The sequence below is a fragment of the Setaria viridis genome, chromosome 1 (assembly GCF_005286985.2).
Source record: "Setaria viridis chromosome 1, Setaria_viridis_v4.0, whole genome shotgun sequence".
In the NCBI taxonomy this organism is placed as follows: Eukaryota; Viridiplantae; Streptophyta; class Magnoliopsida; order Poales; family Poaceae; genus Setaria; species Setaria viridis.
The window spans coordinates 39,493,016-39,511,028 of NC_048263.2; the positions used below are offsets into that span (position 1 = coordinate 39,493,016).

At 47.2% G+C, this 18,013-nt stretch overlaps 3 protein-coding genes across 4 annotated transcripts; 1 reads left to right on the forward strand and 2 right to left on the reverse strand.

Annotated features, from left to right (window-relative positions):
- Positions 1 to 948: 948 nt before the first annotated feature.
- LOC117840900 (cyclic nucleotide-gated ion channel 17) lies at positions 949 to 6,340 on the reverse strand. The gene is made up of 6 exons (XM_034721440.2): positions 5,519 to 6,340; positions 3,779 to 3,991; positions 3,380 to 3,666; positions 2,959 to 3,070; positions 2,587 to 2,823; positions 949 to 2,041 (listed from the first exon to the last, which is right to left on the reverse strand). The coding sequence occupies exons 1-6, from the start codon at positions 6,095 to 6,097 to the stop codon at positions 1,370 to 1,372; spliced, it is 2,100 nt and encodes a 699-aa protein (XP_034577331.1). The 5' UTR covers positions 6,098 to 6,340; the 3' UTR covers positions 949 to 1,369.
- Positions 6,341 to 9,090: 2,750 nt separating this feature from the next.
- LOC117840907 (serine/arginine-rich splicing factor RSZ21) lies at positions 9,091 to 12,575 on the reverse strand. 2 transcript variants are annotated; one of them, XR_004637113.2, is made up of 7 exons: positions 12,416 to 12,575; positions 11,661 to 11,762; positions 11,050 to 11,138; positions 10,567 to 10,810; positions 10,169 to 10,288; positions 9,950 to 10,077; positions 9,091 to 9,836 (listed from the first exon to the last, which is right to left on the reverse strand). XR_004637113.2 is itself a non-coding variant. In XM_034721452.2 (6 exons), the coding sequence occupies exons 2-5, from the start codon at positions 11,747 to 11,749 to the stop codon at positions 10,207 to 10,209; spliced, it is 504 nt and encodes a 167-aa protein (XP_034577343.1). In that variant the 5' UTR covers positions 11,750 to 11,762; positions 12,416 to 12,575; the 3' UTR covers positions 9,855 to 10,077; positions 10,169 to 10,206. The 2 variants fall into 2 exon arrangements, 1 of the variants encoding a protein (XP_034577343.1); XM_034721452.2 differs by lacking the exon at positions 9,091 to 9,836 and having other exon boundaries at positions 9,855 to 10,077.
- Positions 12,576 to 14,114: 1,539 nt separating this feature from the next.
- LOC117840917 (protein CYPRO4) lies at positions 14,115 to 17,196 on the forward strand. Its single transcript, XM_034721468.2, has 2 exons — positions 14,115 to 15,805; positions 16,608 to 17,196. Exons 1-2 carry the CDS (start codon positions 14,228 to 14,230, stop codon positions 16,887 to 16,889), a joined length of 1,860 nt encoding a protein of 619 aa, XP_034577359.1. The 5' UTR covers positions 14,115 to 14,227; the 3' UTR covers positions 16,890 to 17,196.
- The last annotated feature ends 817 nt before the right edge of the window (positions 17,197 to 18,013 follow it).

Sequence of the window (18,013 nt, forward strand, 5' to 3'; positions counted from 1 at the left end):
CACACTGATCAGACACATGCATGAGAGAGGAGACGTACATTGGTCATCACCACGGCATGGGTAGCATGATGCACGTCAACAACTAAAAATAATAAGGTGCTTGCTGTTGGCCGCTTCTCGCCAGCTCGATCAAGGCGCCGGCGGCCGGGCGAGTTGGTTTTTGTTTGTTTACTCTACACGCAGCATGCTGACACGGCTCCAGGCTCCGTGCGTGCAAAGGGATCGGACGTGGGCTTCATTATTGCATATGTACCGTAGGAGAGGATTTCCTTCTTGTCTTTACTTTTCTTTTTTCTTTCTGAGAGGAGAGTGAGAGAGGAAGAAGAAGAAAGGTGAGTGATCGAGCAGCGACCTCGCGCAGTCCAGTCCTAGTAGTCGTTGTGACCTTGTAGGCTTGTACCGAAACAAAGCAATGGCGCGGCCTACTAGTAGCATCTGTAGAATCGCATCACAATTATAGGAGCCGTCAGCCATGCAGCGTGGCCGCATGGGCTGGTCCAGTGCCCCGCCTCACTCTCCTAGTCTCCTTTTCAGAGGAGCAGCCGACGAGATGCGCGTGTCGTCAGCTCTGTCGCCGGGTCCCTGCGCGCGTAGCCGAGCAACGGCCGGCAAGGCCGTTCCGCCTGGCACATGTGGGTGTCGCACATGGGCAAGGCAACGTGACGGCGCCCCCAGGGCCCAGCTTCATGCAGGCTGGCCCCGGTTCGGGTTCCCATCCAAAATCCTGCAATAGCTTCTCCTTCTCGAACGAGATTTTGTGCAGGGATCTTCTCCGCAACCAAGCCACCAACATGGAATGGAGCATAACACATAATAAGTAGCATGCAGCAATACTCATTTGGTATCATTTTTTTTTGTAAAATTTACAACCTCTGAAGCAGGGATGGATGTGTGTGCAGTGTGCGTGATATTACATTATGGCCTTCTGACCACAGATACACAGGCATCTGACACAGCAATCTGTGTGGTGCAACATTTTTTTTTTCCCGAAAGAAATACATCCAGCCTTACAATTTACAGACTCCACAGTTACAGGCAACGTACTCACAGGCTTCAATGTTAGATTCGTAAGCTATCAGTCTATGTAAATAATGTACTTTTCTTCGGTTTCAAGAATTCTATAGGCACAGGGCGTCTGAATTTACAACATGATAACACCAGAACAACATCTAGTTAACTTACAACCGTTCAACCTATCTCAGTCAGAAGCGTCATCGCATTTCGAGCTTTGAGTTACCTTCCTCGCATCAACACCCAATTCAATTCATTGTATCAAGTTGGCTTGTAGCCCCGTGTCATGCGTAAATAGAGCAACTGGCAGCAGAGTCAGCAGCAGATGCAGAAATAACCACGAATGTAGCATAGGACCTTAGTCATCAGGTTCAGCTGAGAAATCCGGTTCGTCTGGCTTCCTTAGCTTTGGCAATTCCTTCGTTCTCTGAGGCGCTTTCCTAGTCCTAGCTATGAATTTGAGTGCGAGGCTATTCTTGGGTGGAGATTCATCTTCCTCATCCACTTCATCTAATCTGACGGAATTGAATGACTCCCTCATACTCAAGTCCTTTGCCATCTTCCTCCTCTTGTACCGCCGCCAAGCAGCTTGGATGAAGCACGAGGCCCAAGTTCGCCAGTGGTGCGAGTAGTACCGGAAAGTGTGCTGCAACTTCTTGCTGTGCAGCCGCCTGAACTGATTGGCAACAAACTTGAGATCCTCAGCCTGGAGGGCAAAGGCTTCTACTTCTATGAGTGCCTTCACGGTCCGAGTGGATGAAGGCAAGTTGGTGGTAGGCTTCGGGGCAAGAGCCCATCCAAGAAGTTCCTCGCCACAGAAATCACCAGGTTTTAGAGTGATTGAATTGAAGAAGCCCGAGCGGCCACCATTCGTTGTGGAGCTTTCCAGTTTCCCACGAATGATAAAGAGCATCTCAGTCACTGGGTCACCCTCACGGACGATATGCGTGCCCTTTGTGCAAAGTGATGATACAAGACGCTCACAGATGGCATCAAGAAGCTGATCATCCATCTGGGAGAAAAATGGAACCTGAAACATTGCAATACGATGAGGGGTTAGCACACAATAAAGCATAAGGCGATCTTTAGTACAAATTAGTAGCGATTTTCGTTTTTGGAAAGAGAAGTGCATATGGATTGCTAAAATTTATCATCTGGGCCCTGGACTCTCAGTAATATTGGGATGGTACAGTACTTTTTGGAGCTCATAAGTGCAGAATGCTAAATTCTCTACTTCGCAGAAAGATCGATATGCAATAGCCATCAAGGAGGAACACATTTCTTCTTAACAATGTAAACAGGGTCATAACATCCGTTTTAGCAAGAATTTGATTTACCAAAGATTTTTTTCAGCTCTTATTAGAAGCCACTATCAGTCTATCACCAGCCTGTCTACGGTAAAATGAATGCTGTATATTTTATACAAGGAGCAAATTGCGTTCGTGACACTGGCAATGTGACGCATACTTCTAGAAGTTAGGTATCTACAGAAACATTGTGCAATTATCCATCATCAATAAGACAAACATAGTAGTTTCAAACATTTGCTTGGAATGTACATATAAAAGAATTTACCCGTCGAACAAGACCCAAGCAAAGGTGGCGCTTAATGTCACGCCGAAGATCTGCTGGTAGGGCCTGCAATATTGACTCTTCATTCACACCCCGAGTGGCAAGCCACTTGTACTGGATAAATCGTCTCACCCTTTCCCGCAGTTCATGAGGCAGTTGGCGGTGTCTCATCCACTCCTCAGTATCTCTTTGCTTTAATCTCCATTCCTCAACCCTCACAGTGATAGATTGCAGGTAGGTCTTCAAAATAATTGTCACATTAACTCAGAATGTTCCAAAGGAATGTTCAAATAAATACATCATTTAAAACAATAAATTGATGTTACATGAGCTTCTACAATATAAAGAGTACAATGAGGTGCGGATAAAAAGTACCTGCACATTTCCAATCAAATGCGCAAACAAGACAAGACCAAGTACTGCCAAGAATATACAATACAGAGTCTCACCAAGATAGGTACTCACAGTAAGAGTCTGGCCATAGCAGCTGTTTGGAAAATGAAAGAAATATATATCATGTCATTAAAACCATATATTAGGTTATTAACTTAGAACTGCTAAGTAAAAACTATGACCACACTAAAGAACTCGGTTGAACTTTATAGCAATTAAACACCAAACCTACAATTACAATTAAAAGGGCAAGATCCTAATAGTTTGTTAAATAAATTATATTAAGTGTTCTTGCTGAGGTCCCCAACCCACCCATACAGTGGGATTAAACGATAACTGGTTTATCCATTAGGAACTCCAATTGATTAGATATGAAAATGTGTGCTTAGGAAATAGGAAATACCTTAAATTCTGCAAACCCCACCAGAGGGAATAGAAATACTTCATTACAAAACGTTCAGCAGGTGCTTGATTCATCAATGCAGGCAGGAACATGCCAAAATCAAAACTGATGGAGGTATTGCTAGCATTACAGTTACTGAAGATGGTAGTGGTGTTTGCCCAAGTACTATCTGGGGTGTCATCACAATCTAGGAACTTAATATCACAACCAGTTTCATCCCTGCAATTCTTCTTCCAGCAGGCTGTCTGGCGATCGACAGATAGCAAATACCACAGTGCACCGAGAACCTGAGAGAAGAGGAACACGGGATGAAAACTCTGAGTCACATCTATCTCGTGAAATTTTCTATACAAGATAGAAAATGATGAAAGATTCCAATTGTGTATATGTATATCATACATGACTAGCTATCAGATAGAGCACCAGGTTGTATGCAGCCCCTTCCCAAGCAGTCTTGGCAACAACTCCAGTAGTTTTGACAATTTCATAGGTTAAGGGGAATATGAGATACAACCTTGGGAGATACTGAGCAAGAACTATAAGCACCAGAATGTTATTGTTATGTTCAGAAGTGGAATACTTTATAGCTGGTATCACAAACCAGATAATGATCTGCAGAGAAAGTGAAGATAAGTAAGCAAAAGGTATAGTCCAAAGTGAGGTATATGTTAACCAAAAGTGAGTTCCTTTACTTCCCATATTTAACACACCTAATACCCTGTGGTTTTTTTCTTTCTTCTTAAATGATCATGATATTCACAGCTGTCCAGATAAAATTTGGCATAAGAAGTTAAGACACAGTGTTTTGAGGTGTGAGAGTATTCCTGTCTCTAAGGCATATATAGCTGAATGAGAAGGAACTACATCATTAAAGAAGTTCCATATTTAAGAGTCTATTATAGTAACTATTAAAATCGTAACCAACAAACTAACACGGAGTTAAGAATCAAGTTCCATATTTAAGAGTCTATTATAGTAACTATTAAAATCGTAACCAACAAACTAACACGGAGTTAAGAATCAACCTATAAACAGGAATAAACAAAGACATGAAGAAGCAGCATGTGTGTTTGGCAATGATGCTACAACAACAGAATACCTATCGGAATCAATGTGCTTGTTTCGAAAAGAAAGAATAGATGTACTTATAAATTGAGGGATAAGGGTATCCACAGGTCCCCACCGACCAGGATACTAGTCGGCCCTGACAGGTGGGCCCACCCGACCACGCCGTGCGGGCCAAGGCATGAAGATACGTGGAGCACAAGCTCGGAGGCCGGGCGAACGGATTCTGCCCAGATATTGCGGGATACTTGTTGTAGTCCGACTCAGATTGCTTTTCATGTAACAACCAACTAGGATTAGATCTTATCCGATTGTAACACTAGGTCATCAGCCTATATAAGGTGGCCAGGGACGCCCCCCGAGGGTACCTCAACTCATCGCATCCCATACTAGCAATACAATCCACCAGAATACAGGACGTAGAGTATTACTCTCCGGAGGTCCAAACCTATCCAAACCTTGCGTCTCTGTGTTACCATTCGAGTTCTTGGTCTTACGATCTCCCCCGCCTACAAATCTATCACCTGGGTAACCCCCTGGTGGACTGCCGGTCACTAAATCCAACATAAATCTTATGAACAAATTCAAGGGGTGTCATATGAAGCTAAGCAATTATCTCTTAACATCTACAATATCTCTAAGTGACATTTAGAATATTAAGTAACATTTATTTCGGGGTAAAGAACTAAAGATTATCATGGTGAAACTTAAGTGTCATCTATTTAGCAAAAGCAAAATCTTTTACGTAATGCCTTCTTTTGAAACAACAAACAATCAGGGCCAGGTTGGAGATAAAATGGTTGAACAAGCAAGGTATTGTAATTAAAGCATGACCTGCGCAGCACTAACACATACTATCTACATATAGTATTTATTCACATCATATTTTGAATTGCAACATCGCAATGAACTTTGTCCATTCTGTACCATATTTGTATCAACATTACAGTCAACAGTTACCTAAAATAATATCAATCATAACAAATACTAAAGACATACAGCCTAACACCAAGGATCATTAGCACTAGTAACACTCGAGTTACCAAGAACCAAAAAAATAGAGTACCCAGTTACCTGTGGCAAAGGCAATGCAGCCACCACATCAACTGCAAAGTCAGATCTCAAATACTTCCATGCAATTTCCTTGGGATTCGTGACAAGATCTCCTCTTCCAAACACCCTCAGAGTCGCGCTCGGATTGATATACGCTGTTCTGAACTTGATTATGATGTGCAGGACATATAACAAATCAGCAACTGATCGGAGGAAAGTGACAATGACGGCTAAATGGATGTCTGTCCCAACACAAGAAACCGAGCTACCGTAGGTGATCTTGGGAACATAGAAGTAGAGAGGGTCTATAAATAGTGCGGCGAAGCAGGAGACGAGGAAGACGCGGTTCCATGTCAAGATGAAGTCGCTTGACGGATCGAAAATCTTCTTGTACCACTGCTCATCGCCCGCTACAAAAGCCCTGTGCTTCTTCGAGGTCCCCACACCGAGCTTGCTAGCAGCGAGCCCCGCCTGCTTCTGGTGGAGCGGTATTGCTGGCTTCATTGGCGCCGGCCCCGGGGGATCAGACGACCCCCGAAAAATTCTGGAGAATAATCTGGTGCTGCTGCTCCACCACGCAGCGAACAAATCGCAATCCATCCCGGAATGGAAGACTTGTATCTGATTACTCGTAGCAAATAAACTGAAGACTAGAACTGACCCTCAGAACGATCCATCCAGCTGCTTCCTTACCAACAAAAGGAGAAATGCGCCCGACTACCTCCGAATGGATCTGCACTTCCTGTACAAGCCCGGACGTGGCTACAGTGGCGGCGGCAGTGGAGGAGGATGGAGAGGGGAACTACAGAGGGGTATTCGAGCCGGCGTGCTTCGGTGGAGGTAGTCAACTCTCAAGGAGCGCTCGGTGGCGCGGCCAGGCGAGGACGGGCTCGTTTGGTAGTGGCAGGCGCCAGCGGTGAGGGCGACGACCCGGCCGCCGGCGAGGCGCCGGAGACCGGCCAGGCGAATCTGGGATCAGGAGGAGGCAGGGGGCAGGGAGGACAGCGAGGCGAGTCGGCGGAGTTGGGAAGAGCCGGCGGCGAGGAGTTCGAGGAAGGAGGGAGGCGGGGCGGGCGTGGGAGCGGAAACTCCCGGGGGATGCGGATGCTTCGCCTGTGGCTTAATTACTTTATTAGACGCCGCTAATAGACGGGCTTCGGGTTAAAACCTGGGGGTTAGTGGGGTAGTTTTCACTGTGTTTAGTGCTAAGAGCGGCGGTAAATGGAGTTTTTTCTTTCTGGGGTTCGGCGACGATGGTGGTGAGAATTGAGAAGAGGTGGTGGGCAAGGCAAGTGGTCGCCGGGGGGAAGACTAGTGCTGATAAGTGATAACAAACCGGAGACATGTTGGGCATGGCATCTGAAACGGGTTTGACTATGGAGGGCTTCCTAATAAAATTTATTTACGTACATATGCTCGTCCTAATATTGGTAGAGATTTAAAGGTCTAGTTTTTAAAATGGAACGGGCTTCGAAAATCAATCGCGATTGGCTGAAGAAAGCAAACGAATCAAGCGACACGAGATCGAGGACGTTTTTTTCAGCCTCGGCTACTTGACACGGTGACGGCATCTGTCGGACCTGCCCTAACTTGCGAGGAGGTTGAAACCGTTGCAAGGAGATGACGTGCCCCTTACTAGTATTGCCGTATTGGACTGGCATGGTCACTGGACTGGAGGACTCGCGACCAACGAGGAGCCTGCTTGAGACCGCTGGTAAATCACATACGCAGATGCTCATAAACGCACATACATCCAACCTAATGATGCACACAACCCTACCCAGTACACTACCAATTAGTACCAAATGCAGCAGCTAATGGCTGTCAGCGATTCTGCGACTGACCTTCCACCCAGTACACCCAGTAGGATACGCGTCGTAATGCAAAATTTAGGATATGCAGATCGTAAATATAGTACAAGCAGGAGCGGTAGATTCAGGAAGATACTAACCCATACGTATATGTTAGAGGTAAAATTGTCGCATAGTCAAGTCAATCAGCAGGAAATGTGCAGTGAGCTGGCAACTTCATCAGATACGAACACGACCCGAAATGCATTCAGTGAAAAGCAGGTCAACGAACAGTGGCCGCTACCATTTGTCCGACGCGCGAGCGACACCACCGGATGCGCCTGCCCTTTCTCCTGCCGTGGAGCCGGAAAGGGCATCGCTTTCCACTTCGCCTTCCGGGCCAGCTCGCTTCTTTGTTAAATGCGGCGAGCACCCAGCAGTACGTGCTGCTTGTCTCGGTCCCTGATGATTTGGCGCCATAAAAGCGCATGATTATCCGTTGAATTGAACCGAAACAAAAGCGGTCAGCCTCAGACAGTCACACCAGACCGCATAGCAAAAGTGGCGGCACCGAGCATCGCACAGGAAACCGGATATTTTTCATGCAACGCACTCAGAATTCAGAAACTCGCGTCATCGGGCAAGCGGATGCGGATCACGAGCAAACAAGCAAATTGCCGCGTCCGCCTGCCGTACCCGGCGCGACGGCCAAGGAAACCGATCTGACTACACGACCTCGCGTGGAGGCCTGGAGGGGAAAGCCGAAAGGTATCGTGGCGAGCGTGATGCAGGCTGCAGCTGGTGCCGGAGCGCACACGCGTCATGCCATATTGCCATCCACGCCGCGCACGGCAGCTTGTCGAAACCCCAGAGGGGCGAACCGAGAGAGGCACCTCTCCCCCTCTCCTCCCTCGGGTCAGGACTCGGTAGCGAACAGGCCCTGTGCTCCATAGCGATTTTATTTGGGAGCTTGGTAGACGTTCAAAGCAGCAAGCCAGCAAGCAGGTGTGGCTGCGACGTGAGGCTCCAGTCCGATAGTAGCAAGGCTCCAAACGAACAAAAGAGACAATGACGGCAACTAATAATATATCGCACAACCCTACCGGTCTCTGTATATACCAGAAATACAGCTAAGGTGTAATGAGACGCTTCATCAGCTCAGTAAGACCAACATGTGCCCATGTGCGGCACGGCATGCCTTGCCAAACAGTCCGTGGAAGCTCACACAGTCTGAACTAGGTAGCCAACACATGTACACAAGCGTAATATACCGTATACACAGCGCAGGAAAAACAAGCTTGGCACTGAGCAGACTAGCTGAATCCAAAGACCGAGCCACGAAATATGACACAACGAAACACGATTGCCCCAAATGCCAAAACCAACCTAAGTCGCACCAGGAAGTCGCACCATAAAAAGAAGTGGGCGATGATTCTAGCATATAAGTAATAAAGCTGAATTGCCTGATGGGGCACCAGATTTGGTCATACTTCACAAAAGTTGAACGACCAAAACGGCAGAAACACAAGGGTAAATCGGATAAGGATAGAGGTAAGGCTAACTAGTTAACTCATCAGTGCACTTCCTCTATGGCTACGCCACGTGATAAAGCAATGGAAAGATCAATTAGAACAACCATAAGCAACACAGACCTTACATCATTTTATACCAAATATAGCGCATAAGGAAAAGTAGGCTTAAGGCGTAACATGAGTGCACAAAAGTACAACTGATGTAACAACTGAATGTCAACAGGACGAAAAGGGCAGGGGCACATTGCAGAGATGAGGGTTAGCCCAGCACTGCCAAAAAGAAGTTGATCATTATAGGGAACATTGGAAAGGTCCTCATTCAAGATCATACCTCATATCTGAACGTTGGGAACTTGCATAAAATTACAATTACCTAGAGGAAATATATTATATACTACAATTGAAGCGAACTCTAGCAAAATGTCGGACAACACTGATGAGAAAAGAAAACAGCTGAAGGCATGAACAAAAACTTACCACGACAGCACAACATATAAGGCAAAGAAGGCTACCCAATGGCAGTGGTGCAGTGAAGGAAGAAAGCAGTGAACAGAAATTGAAAAACCAAAAGCACAGTGAATAAGACCAACAAGTCGAAGGCTGTGCTGTCCTTGAATGCCCAACTAGGTGCAGCTGAAGGCCACACTTCATTCAACCCAATCCCCAGCATGCACAGTTGTAGATTTATTTTCACACGGCAGCGCAAGCAATATGATGTGGAGTTCTTGTTCTATGAAGAAAATCAATGGTCCTATTTCTTTCGCAAGCTGCATTTGTTAGTTCTCAGTACACCCAAACCTTATTAACTATTTCAAGAAAAGGGATATTACTAATTTGTGACGAAGTAGCATCTTCGGTGAAGAATCAGTCATGATGACTTGATGAGACATCGAAGGCAGGGAGTAATGGAAGATTGGCATTCGTTTGCAGACAAAGGCGTGCGAAGAATGGAGGAACAAAACCATGCAGACTACAACTGAGAGCCGTAGAGGGCCGAGTCGTTTAAGCAGAACACGCCTTTTTAACACACAGAAGAAAGGTAATGTCTTAGTTGCATAATACATCCAAATCTTAATATCTTTTAATGACATAATCAAGACAATCACAATAAGCTAGATAAAGTTGTAAACCTGAACTGAAGTCATGCAGTTGACGACAGTTCTGAATTTGTTCCTGGCAGCCAAACCAAGGAGCAAGTTCTCACACAGAACTATAATCAGGCACGGGCTTCAGGTCACCAGTACTGGCATCATTATCTCTGCAAAACAGCATGCGGCAATGTAAGATATAGTAAGCTCTATAAATCTGTCTAGCAACTTAGAATTGAAGATTTCACTGATTTGCATTACCCATTAACATAGGGAGATACATATCAGTCGTGGTTGTACTACGGCGACCTGCTATAGCTGCGTCCACGAGCTGGCGAAGGACTACGGCGCCTTGGAGAGCGATACCGAGGGCTATAGCTTCTGCAAGCAGAGTAGTTAACTAAGTCAGAGCTTTGTACGACGTAACTTTAAAAAAAAAAGAATTAGAGAAGCCTGGTAAATGACAATCAATTGGGCAAAGTAGAAGCAAATAGCAGACTCGCCAAGCCCATGATGAATCGGCAATAGGAGGGCATTAAATCAAAGCGATAGCAGTTTCCAAAGAAAGAAATAAACAACTAAGGTTTAACAATAAAGTTGAGAGTTAATTTACCCAAACCAAAACATACAAAGCTAAACAAAAAGAAAAACCTGGTTACCTTCTACTATAGCTTGGACTTCTGCGGTATCTGGGGCTGCGGCTGCGGCTCCTGCTCCTGCTCCTGCTCCTGCTGCGACGTCTTCCACTGCCTAGGCCTCCAGAGCCAACACGCAGACGACATTCACGCGCAAAGTGCCCAGTCTCACCACACTCATAGCACTTCGACTCAGATCCACCATACCGATCACGGCCACCACGACCACTGGAATTACGAGATAGCTCAACTCTCCATCCATTCTTACCTATTTAGAAACCATGCGTCAAAGTATAGTTAATGCCAGCTATAAATAAGGCCTAAACAACGAGTAACAAAATGCAACTCCAGAATGACTAAATTATTGCTTCATTCACCCAAACAAGGTTAAAACTGGGAAGCGAGCTTTACATGTCTGATCAAACAATTTCAGGAAATTTCGCAAAAAGTTAAATAATGCACAGGCAAAGCTTGAAGCAAGCTCAACCAAAACGCACTACTACATACCATCTAGATCACGAATCGCATCCTCCGCATCGCGCCTGTCATCAAAATCAATAAATGCAAAGCCCGGGGGTTTACGCGCAACCCAGACACTGCATTAGGAACAATAGTTAGCAAATTGCCATAGAAGAAACAACTTCAAACTACATCTTGTAAAGCAACAAGTCACAAAGGATATGCAACAGGTACAACTGATCGGCTCACTAGAACCCACATGAACATAAGTATCAATGAATACCTCCAATCAGGAAACACTTTTTATAAAAGAAAACAACATTGGAAGGGACTGAACGATGAGCATAGCATTACAAAGTACCTCTAAATATGAAAAATTTCTATATGCGGATGATAACCAATAAATTTCGCCAGCCATTCGGAGCCTTTAGAAAGTGAAATATCACATTGTACGAAACAAGTCTAATGAACTGGAAGGGATTTGATCCTTTCAAGCTCAACGCAAACATTTAATCAACAACGAGGGAGCAGAAATCAAGTTGGATATGCACCATTGCCCTCCCCAATATGTTAGTGAACTCATTAATCTCTAAAACATCATGAATCATTACTGCAACATAAACACTGTTATACAAGAAGAAAGTCTGAACAAAAGTTACCTTCGCAGAACTCCAAACACACGAAACTCGTCTTCAAGTTCCCCAGAAGTCACCCGGGCATCCAAGTTGCCAACATAGACGCGGGCCATTGTGAACAGATTCCTGAATTTAGTCAAAAGAACATTTGAGGTAATTAAAATTTGTATTCTCAAATAATTAACCGAGAGAACTCATTCACAAACAATTTTCATGTCTAAAATAAAGGTAAGGGACATAAATCAATCAAGAACCTCCCCACGTCACACAGACACCATGTGCCACAATATCCAGAGAATTAATAGCGCCTTGATTCGTAATTCAATGATATGTATTTTTGTGTTCAACAAAGGCGTACTAGCTGATGATTTGCTGTTGCAGATAAAGATTTGAAACATCACAATTTTCCAGCAATAGTAGTCAGAATCATAATGGGAAGACGAAACAATCTCCAATCCTTGAGAGCAAAGCTAGCCTAAACCAAGGAGGTAATTCTATTCACACTGCGGAACAGTGGAGCTAACAAGCAGTCGCATGTTAACGACAGTACTCATGCTCAACCGCGAGATTGGCACGGTATGATCACTCAAAAGAAAAAACCTCTAGCGAATCGAATCACCACTGCCGACCAAACCAACTACAAAATCGCCCGCCCAGTGCTCGAATCGAGAGGAGACGGCGACAAAAACCAACAGATACGTTTCTAGGGTTCCGAAATCTAGGGTGACTAACTAATGCAGAGCTAGACGTGATACGAGATCGGAGAGATTTGGGGTTACCTTCGCCGAGATAAGACGGGAGCGGGCGCGTGGAATCGGCACGGCCAAGGGCAAGTTCCCGCCCGCGGCGGCTGCAGGTGCGGCGGCGGCGGAGGGAGGAGTGAAGCGAAGCTTCTGGTTCGGTGTGGAGGCGATACGAAAGAGAGACACGGACGGGCGGCCGGGTCGCCATATATCAGGCGTTCACGCGAGCCGTATATTGACGTGGGCCTTGTGGTTTCTCAGCCCAGCACGCAAGGCAAATGATTTTCTCCAGGCCCGGCCCAACGGTCACCAGTGCTTTCCTACTTCAAAGAATTCCCTATTTGGCCCTAAAACAGATGACGCTTCCTTATCTGGCCCTCAGAAACCAAAATTTACTTATTTTGCCCTCTTCTTATCTTTCATGCCTTATTTGGCCCTTCAGTCGACGTTCCTTCAGTTTTGCTATTCTCCCGTCATAATTTTCCAAAATGGACCATTATGCCCGTGTATCACCACACTGCTCGACAGATGGACCCAAGGCATGATTGGACCCCACGAAATAGGAGATCCCACTAAAGACTAAAGAGTCACTTCCCCATCTCTCCCATGAAACATCTCAAACCCTATCCACTGCTACCACCAGGAACCGATCCAAATCAGCGGTGGCGGCGGCGTCGAGGTGGGCAGGTGGCGGCAAGACGAGCAGGCGGCGATCTTGGTCGACGATGGATGGGGAAGAGGTGTCGTGGCGGCGGCCAATCAGGCAAAGGGAGGAGTCATCACGGCCGGCCAAGCCACGGAGCGTCGGGCACGTGCAGGCTAGGCCACGAGCCTCGGGCGCTCGCCGACTAGGCTGCGGCGTGTAGGGCGTCGGGATGGATTCAAAATCAAGTTATTTGCTGAAAATTAAATTGTTTGGCAATAGGGGAAAAACTAGAAAGGATGGCCGTTGTTTTTGTTTTGAGAAGAGTATTGACAGTGACAACTAATTTGAGGGACTTGGTTGATGAGATTTGAGAGCAGGACCCATCGGGATATTTGGAAGTAGATATGCAAACTGTTGTCTTATACAGGGGGCAAATAAGGCATGCATTTTCAGGGGGGGGGGTCAAATAAGAGGAAAAAACTAGAAAGGATGTCAGTTGTTTTTGTTTGAGAAGGGTATTGACAGTGAGAACTAATTTGAAGGATTTGGTTGATGAGATTTGAAAGCAGTACCCACCAGGATATTTGGAAGTACCACATGTTCAGTAGATATGCAATTTGTTGTTGTTTTGTGAAGGGGGTCGAATAAGCCATGCTATAATTTTCGGCGGGGTCAAATAAGGCATGCTGTAATTTAATTTTCGCCAGGGGCAAAGAGGTATTTTTTGCAGTCCACAACTGTCAAGTGGACGGAAGGGGCAAATAAGGGATGAATGATAAAAAAGAGGGCCAAATAGGTCAAATTTGTTTTTTGAGGGCCAAATAGGGAAGCACCATTTTTTTAGGCCAGATAAGAAATTCTCTCTTCCTGGTTCCCTTCCTCCCTTTCCTTTTCTTGTGTAAAATAAAAAAAACAAAAAGAAGAAAAAAGAAGCAAATCCATTCACCCCCTTCGCGAAGCAAACCACCTCGCCGTGCCCGGCGCGTGGGGCGCGTCGCGTCCGGCGCACGCACCGACCATCCCCTGCCGTCCCCGCGTCCCCCACATCCACGCTCCACAGCCCCGCAGCGTACTTATACACGCTCCCCGCCGCTCCGACCTCACTTTCCCCGCCCCCGGTCACGAATTCACGATCTCCTCTCCCGCACCGCACGCACCTCGCAACCCCCGCGCGCGCCGAATTCCCCTCCACCGCAACCGCCATGGGCGGCTCCCACAGCCGCGAGGACATCGACCTCACCTCCTCCGACGAGGAGGAGGAGTACGGGGAGGAGGACTACGACGCCCGATCCCCCATCTCCGACCCCGCCGCGAGCGCGGGCCAGCGCGACGACGACCTCCTCCGCACCGCCACCCCCGCGTCGCTTGAGGCCATCGACGCCAAGCTCCGGTCGCTCGATCTCAAGTACCAGCGCCCCACGGCCGCCAAGCTCTACCTCCACGTCGGCGGGGCCACGCCCTCCGCGCGCTGGGTGCTCGACGAGCGCCGCGCGAGCTACGCCTTCGTCGACAAGGCGAGCGACGACACCTCCTCCCCCAGGTGGTTCCTGGAGGTCGGCCCGGGGCCGCGGGTCTCCGCGCCCGTGGACTCGGCGCTCCAGCTCAAGACGAACCCTGCTCAGCGCCGGGTGGACTTCGCCGCGGGCGGCTCCGTGTGGGCTCTACGACTGCCCACCGACGCCGAATTCCGCCGGTTCCGGGTGGACTACGACCGGTGCCTCTTCGAGAACACGTACGGGGTCGAGGCCACGGATGAGGGCCGGAAGGAGGTGTTCGGCGCTGACTTCGCCGCGTGGGCGCGCCCCGACGAGGCCGACGACGCCGTTTGGGCCGACGCCGAGGAAAGCCTCACCCCTCCCGTCGCGGCACCAGCGAGGGACCTGCTTAAGGAGTTCGAGGAGGAGGCCGGCGACGGTGACAGCATCCAGAGCCTCGCGCTGGGGGCGCTTGACAACAGCTTCTTGGTCGGCGGCGCCGGGATACAGGTTGTCAAGAACTTCCGGCACGGCTTGCACGGGAAGGGCGCGTCGGTGAGGATCTCAGGTGGCCGCGGCGTCAGTGGGAGCGCGTACTCGATGCCGAAGAAGGCCCTCCTGATGCGCGGCGAGACTAACATGCTGCTGATGAGCCCAGGAGAGGCTCTGCATTCTAATGGCGTCCACCATGTTGATATTGAGACTGGGAAGGTTGTGGCCGAATGGCGGTTCAAGAAGGATGGAACTGACATCACAATGCGAGACATTGCCAATGACAGTAAGGCTGCGCAGCTGGACCCCTCCGGATCGACATTCTTGGGTCTGGACGATAACCGGTTGTGCAGGTGGGACATGCGCGATGCCAGAGGCAGGGTGCAGACAATTGGTAGCTCATCAGAGTCGCCGGTGCTGAACTGGTCACAGGGTCATCAGTTCTCGCGGGGCACCAATTTCCAGTGCTTTGCAAGTACTGGGGACGGTTCAATTGTTGTTGGTTCGGTGGATGGCAAGATCCGACTCTATTCAAAGAGCTCAATGCGAATGGCAAAGACGGCATTCCCAGGGCTTGGGTCCCCAATTACACATGTTGATGTTACTTACGATGGGAAATGGATTTTGGGCACAACTGATACATACTTGATTTTAATCTGCACAATCTTTAAGGACAAGGATGGGAAAGAAAAGACTGGGTTCAGTGGTCGAATGGGAAATAGGATTGCTGCGCCAAGGTTGCTGAAGCTCACCCCATTGGATTCAATTTTGGCAGGGACTGACAACAAGTTCCATGGTGGGCAGTTCTCATGGGTAAGTTCTATTTTGAGCACATAATAATAGTTGTTCCTATTGCTAATCTAGTTAAATTAAATAGAAAACTTATTCAGATGCGCATGCTAAGCAAATTATCTAGATTTCTCCGGTATTGGTCGTAGTAACAGTTTATTATTGCACTAACTAATATATGCAATGTTTTGTATCCATAATGGCTGTTGTTTAGTAAACTTGCTGTAACTGTGGAATCCGACCACATTATTGTCACAAGACGTATATCCTTACCAAATTAAATACCAGTTTACAAGGGGAAAGAACTTGTTTTCACAGTGTTGAGTGTTCTATGTATTTTAGCTGTAATTCATGTTTATTTCGAAGTGTAAAATCTAGTATTAACTGATTATTTTGTAATCCATGTCAATTTAGAGTTTTAGACTGCATGACTTCAGTAAGAAGTATCAGTTTGTAGGGGTCATATAATTGTGTTACTTATCTGCCATTTTCCAGTCAAATTATATTCATGTGCATAAACTTGAGTACAGCCTTCAACAACTGAGAAGGCGAAAAATAAGCTTGCTTAAAAGACCACCTTCAAATGTATCCTCGTTTGGTATTTCTCATAGCATTTAATGGTGATTTGCTATTCCAATTACAGTGATTGCATAGGTAATGGGTTAATGGTCCGGTGCACACCACAACGAATTGCACTCATGCACACTCATCTACTAGCGGCTGCTATTTCCTTGTGATCATTTGCTTGTAAATTGGCTTGTGATTTCTCAATTTCTTCAGCATTCATTCTGATCATTGTTCCTATGTATCCCAATTACTTCCTCAGGTTACAGAGAATGGAAATCAGGAAAAGCATCTCGTTGCTACAGTCGGCAAATTCAGTGTGGTATGGAACTTTCAGCAAGTCAAGGACAGCAAGCATGAATGCTACCGTGATCAACAGGGCCTCAAAAGCTGCTACTGCTACAAGGTAGTCCTCAAGGATGAATCAATCGTTGACAGCCGCTTCATGCATGAGAAGTTCGCGACTAGTGACTCTCCTGAGGCTCCTCTCGTGGTCGCTACACCAATGAAAGTCAGCTCCTTCAGTATGGCAAATAGACGCTAACTCTGGTGGTTTTGGTTTCTCTTTTCATTTGTGTAAGATAGTGTGGGAAGTTACAGGTTTTTGTGCAGTTTAGTGGTTGGTTCGTTCATTTTCTTACGGGTTCGTGACATGGTTGACTTTATGGTTTCTTGGTACAGAACTGTTCGAGCTTCCTTCAGGAAGATGTAAAAAAAATAACTTGTACGTGTGGTTATTGTCATTTGTTGTGGCTCAGTCGAGTGGTATGCACTACCTGTTTGATGGACAACGTGTGTAAGAGGGTGTGCGAACAAAGAAATGTTGATTGGGACTTGAGTCCTTCTGTCCAGATGAATGACTGCATGTTTGAGTTTGAGCTCCCCGTTCGAGTGATATGCACTATTTGTTTGATGGACAGGATTTATTTTGAGAATAGAGACTTGCTTCAGTCCTATCCAGCTGAATGACTTATTTTTCAAGTCTTGTTGATCTTTCTCTCTTCGGTCCATGCGACCTACGTGAAGGCCATTTGTCGACTGCCATCAGCTGCCTTGTGGACTTAAAATGGGCCATAAGTTGGCCCATTCGGAGTAGTGGGGCAAAATGGCCCACCATGTACAAAACACGAACCGCAGCACTCGCTAATCTCCATCTGCTCTGCTCTGCTCATATCCGATTCTCCTGTGTTGTGGCTGTTTGTGCAGATGACTGGCAGCTGCCAACCTTCACGAACTGCTGTTAATCCGGACCCTCTCCCGTGGCCTCACACACACCCACATTCTGCTGCCTCGGCGGCCCGGCACGACCCATGATGACGAAGGGCATGCCATCATCACAGGACGGAGGGGAATGGCATCATCATCACAGCGACGCCCCACTGTTCGTCCGTTCGCGTCGTAACTGTACTCAACTCGTCAGTACGGCACCGGCCCTGTCCTATCCTTCCTTAATCATGAGACGATCGATGGAGAGCAGCAATTAACAACCCCAGTCCAATCGACCAACCGGCTCCTCCCCCCTCCCCTCCCCTTCTAGAATCGAATCCAGATAAGGCACCACGCAACAGTTGCAAGCAGCCATGTACGAACCTCCTCTCCCCGCACCTAACGTCTACGGACCCCGCGCCCCCATTGCCATTGGGCGTAGCACACGTCCATCCCGGCGGT

Bases quoted from the DNA above. Each gene is read 5' to 3' on its own strand.
- LOC117840900 (XM_034721440.2), bottom strand. From the start codon at position 6,097: ATGGATTGCGATTTGTTCGCTGCGTGGTGGAGCAGCAGCACCAGATTA. The intron at 3,071-3,379 runs GTATTTCCTATT...TTTTCCAAACAG, and splicing joins TGGGGTTTGCAGAATTTAAG to CTGCTATGGCCAGACTCTTA. The intron at 2,824-2,958 runs GTACTTTTTATC...ATTATTTTGAAG, and splicing joins ATTTGATTGGAAATGTGCAG to ACCTACCTGCAATCTATCAC.
- LOC117840907 (XM_034721452.2), bottom strand. From the start codon at position 11,749: ATGGCCCGCGTCTATGTTGGCAACTTGGATGCCCGGGTGACTTCTGGG. The intron at 11,139-11,660 runs GTAACTTTTGTT...TTCCTAATGCAG, and splicing joins GTGTTTGGAGTTCTGCGAAG to TGTCTGGGTTGCGCGTAAAC. The intron at 10,289-10,566 runs GTAACCAGGTTT...CTCTGCTTGCAG, and splicing joins AGTCCAAGCTATAGTAGAAG to AAGCTATAGCCCTCGGTATC.
- LOC117840917 (XM_034721468.2), top strand. From the start codon at position 14,228: ATGGGCGGCTCCCACAGCCGCGAGGACATCGACCTCACCTCCTCCGAC. The intron at 15,806-16,607 runs GTAAGTTCTATT...TTACTTCCTCAG, and splicing joins ATGGTGGGCAGTTCTCATGG to GTTACAGAGAATGGAAATCA.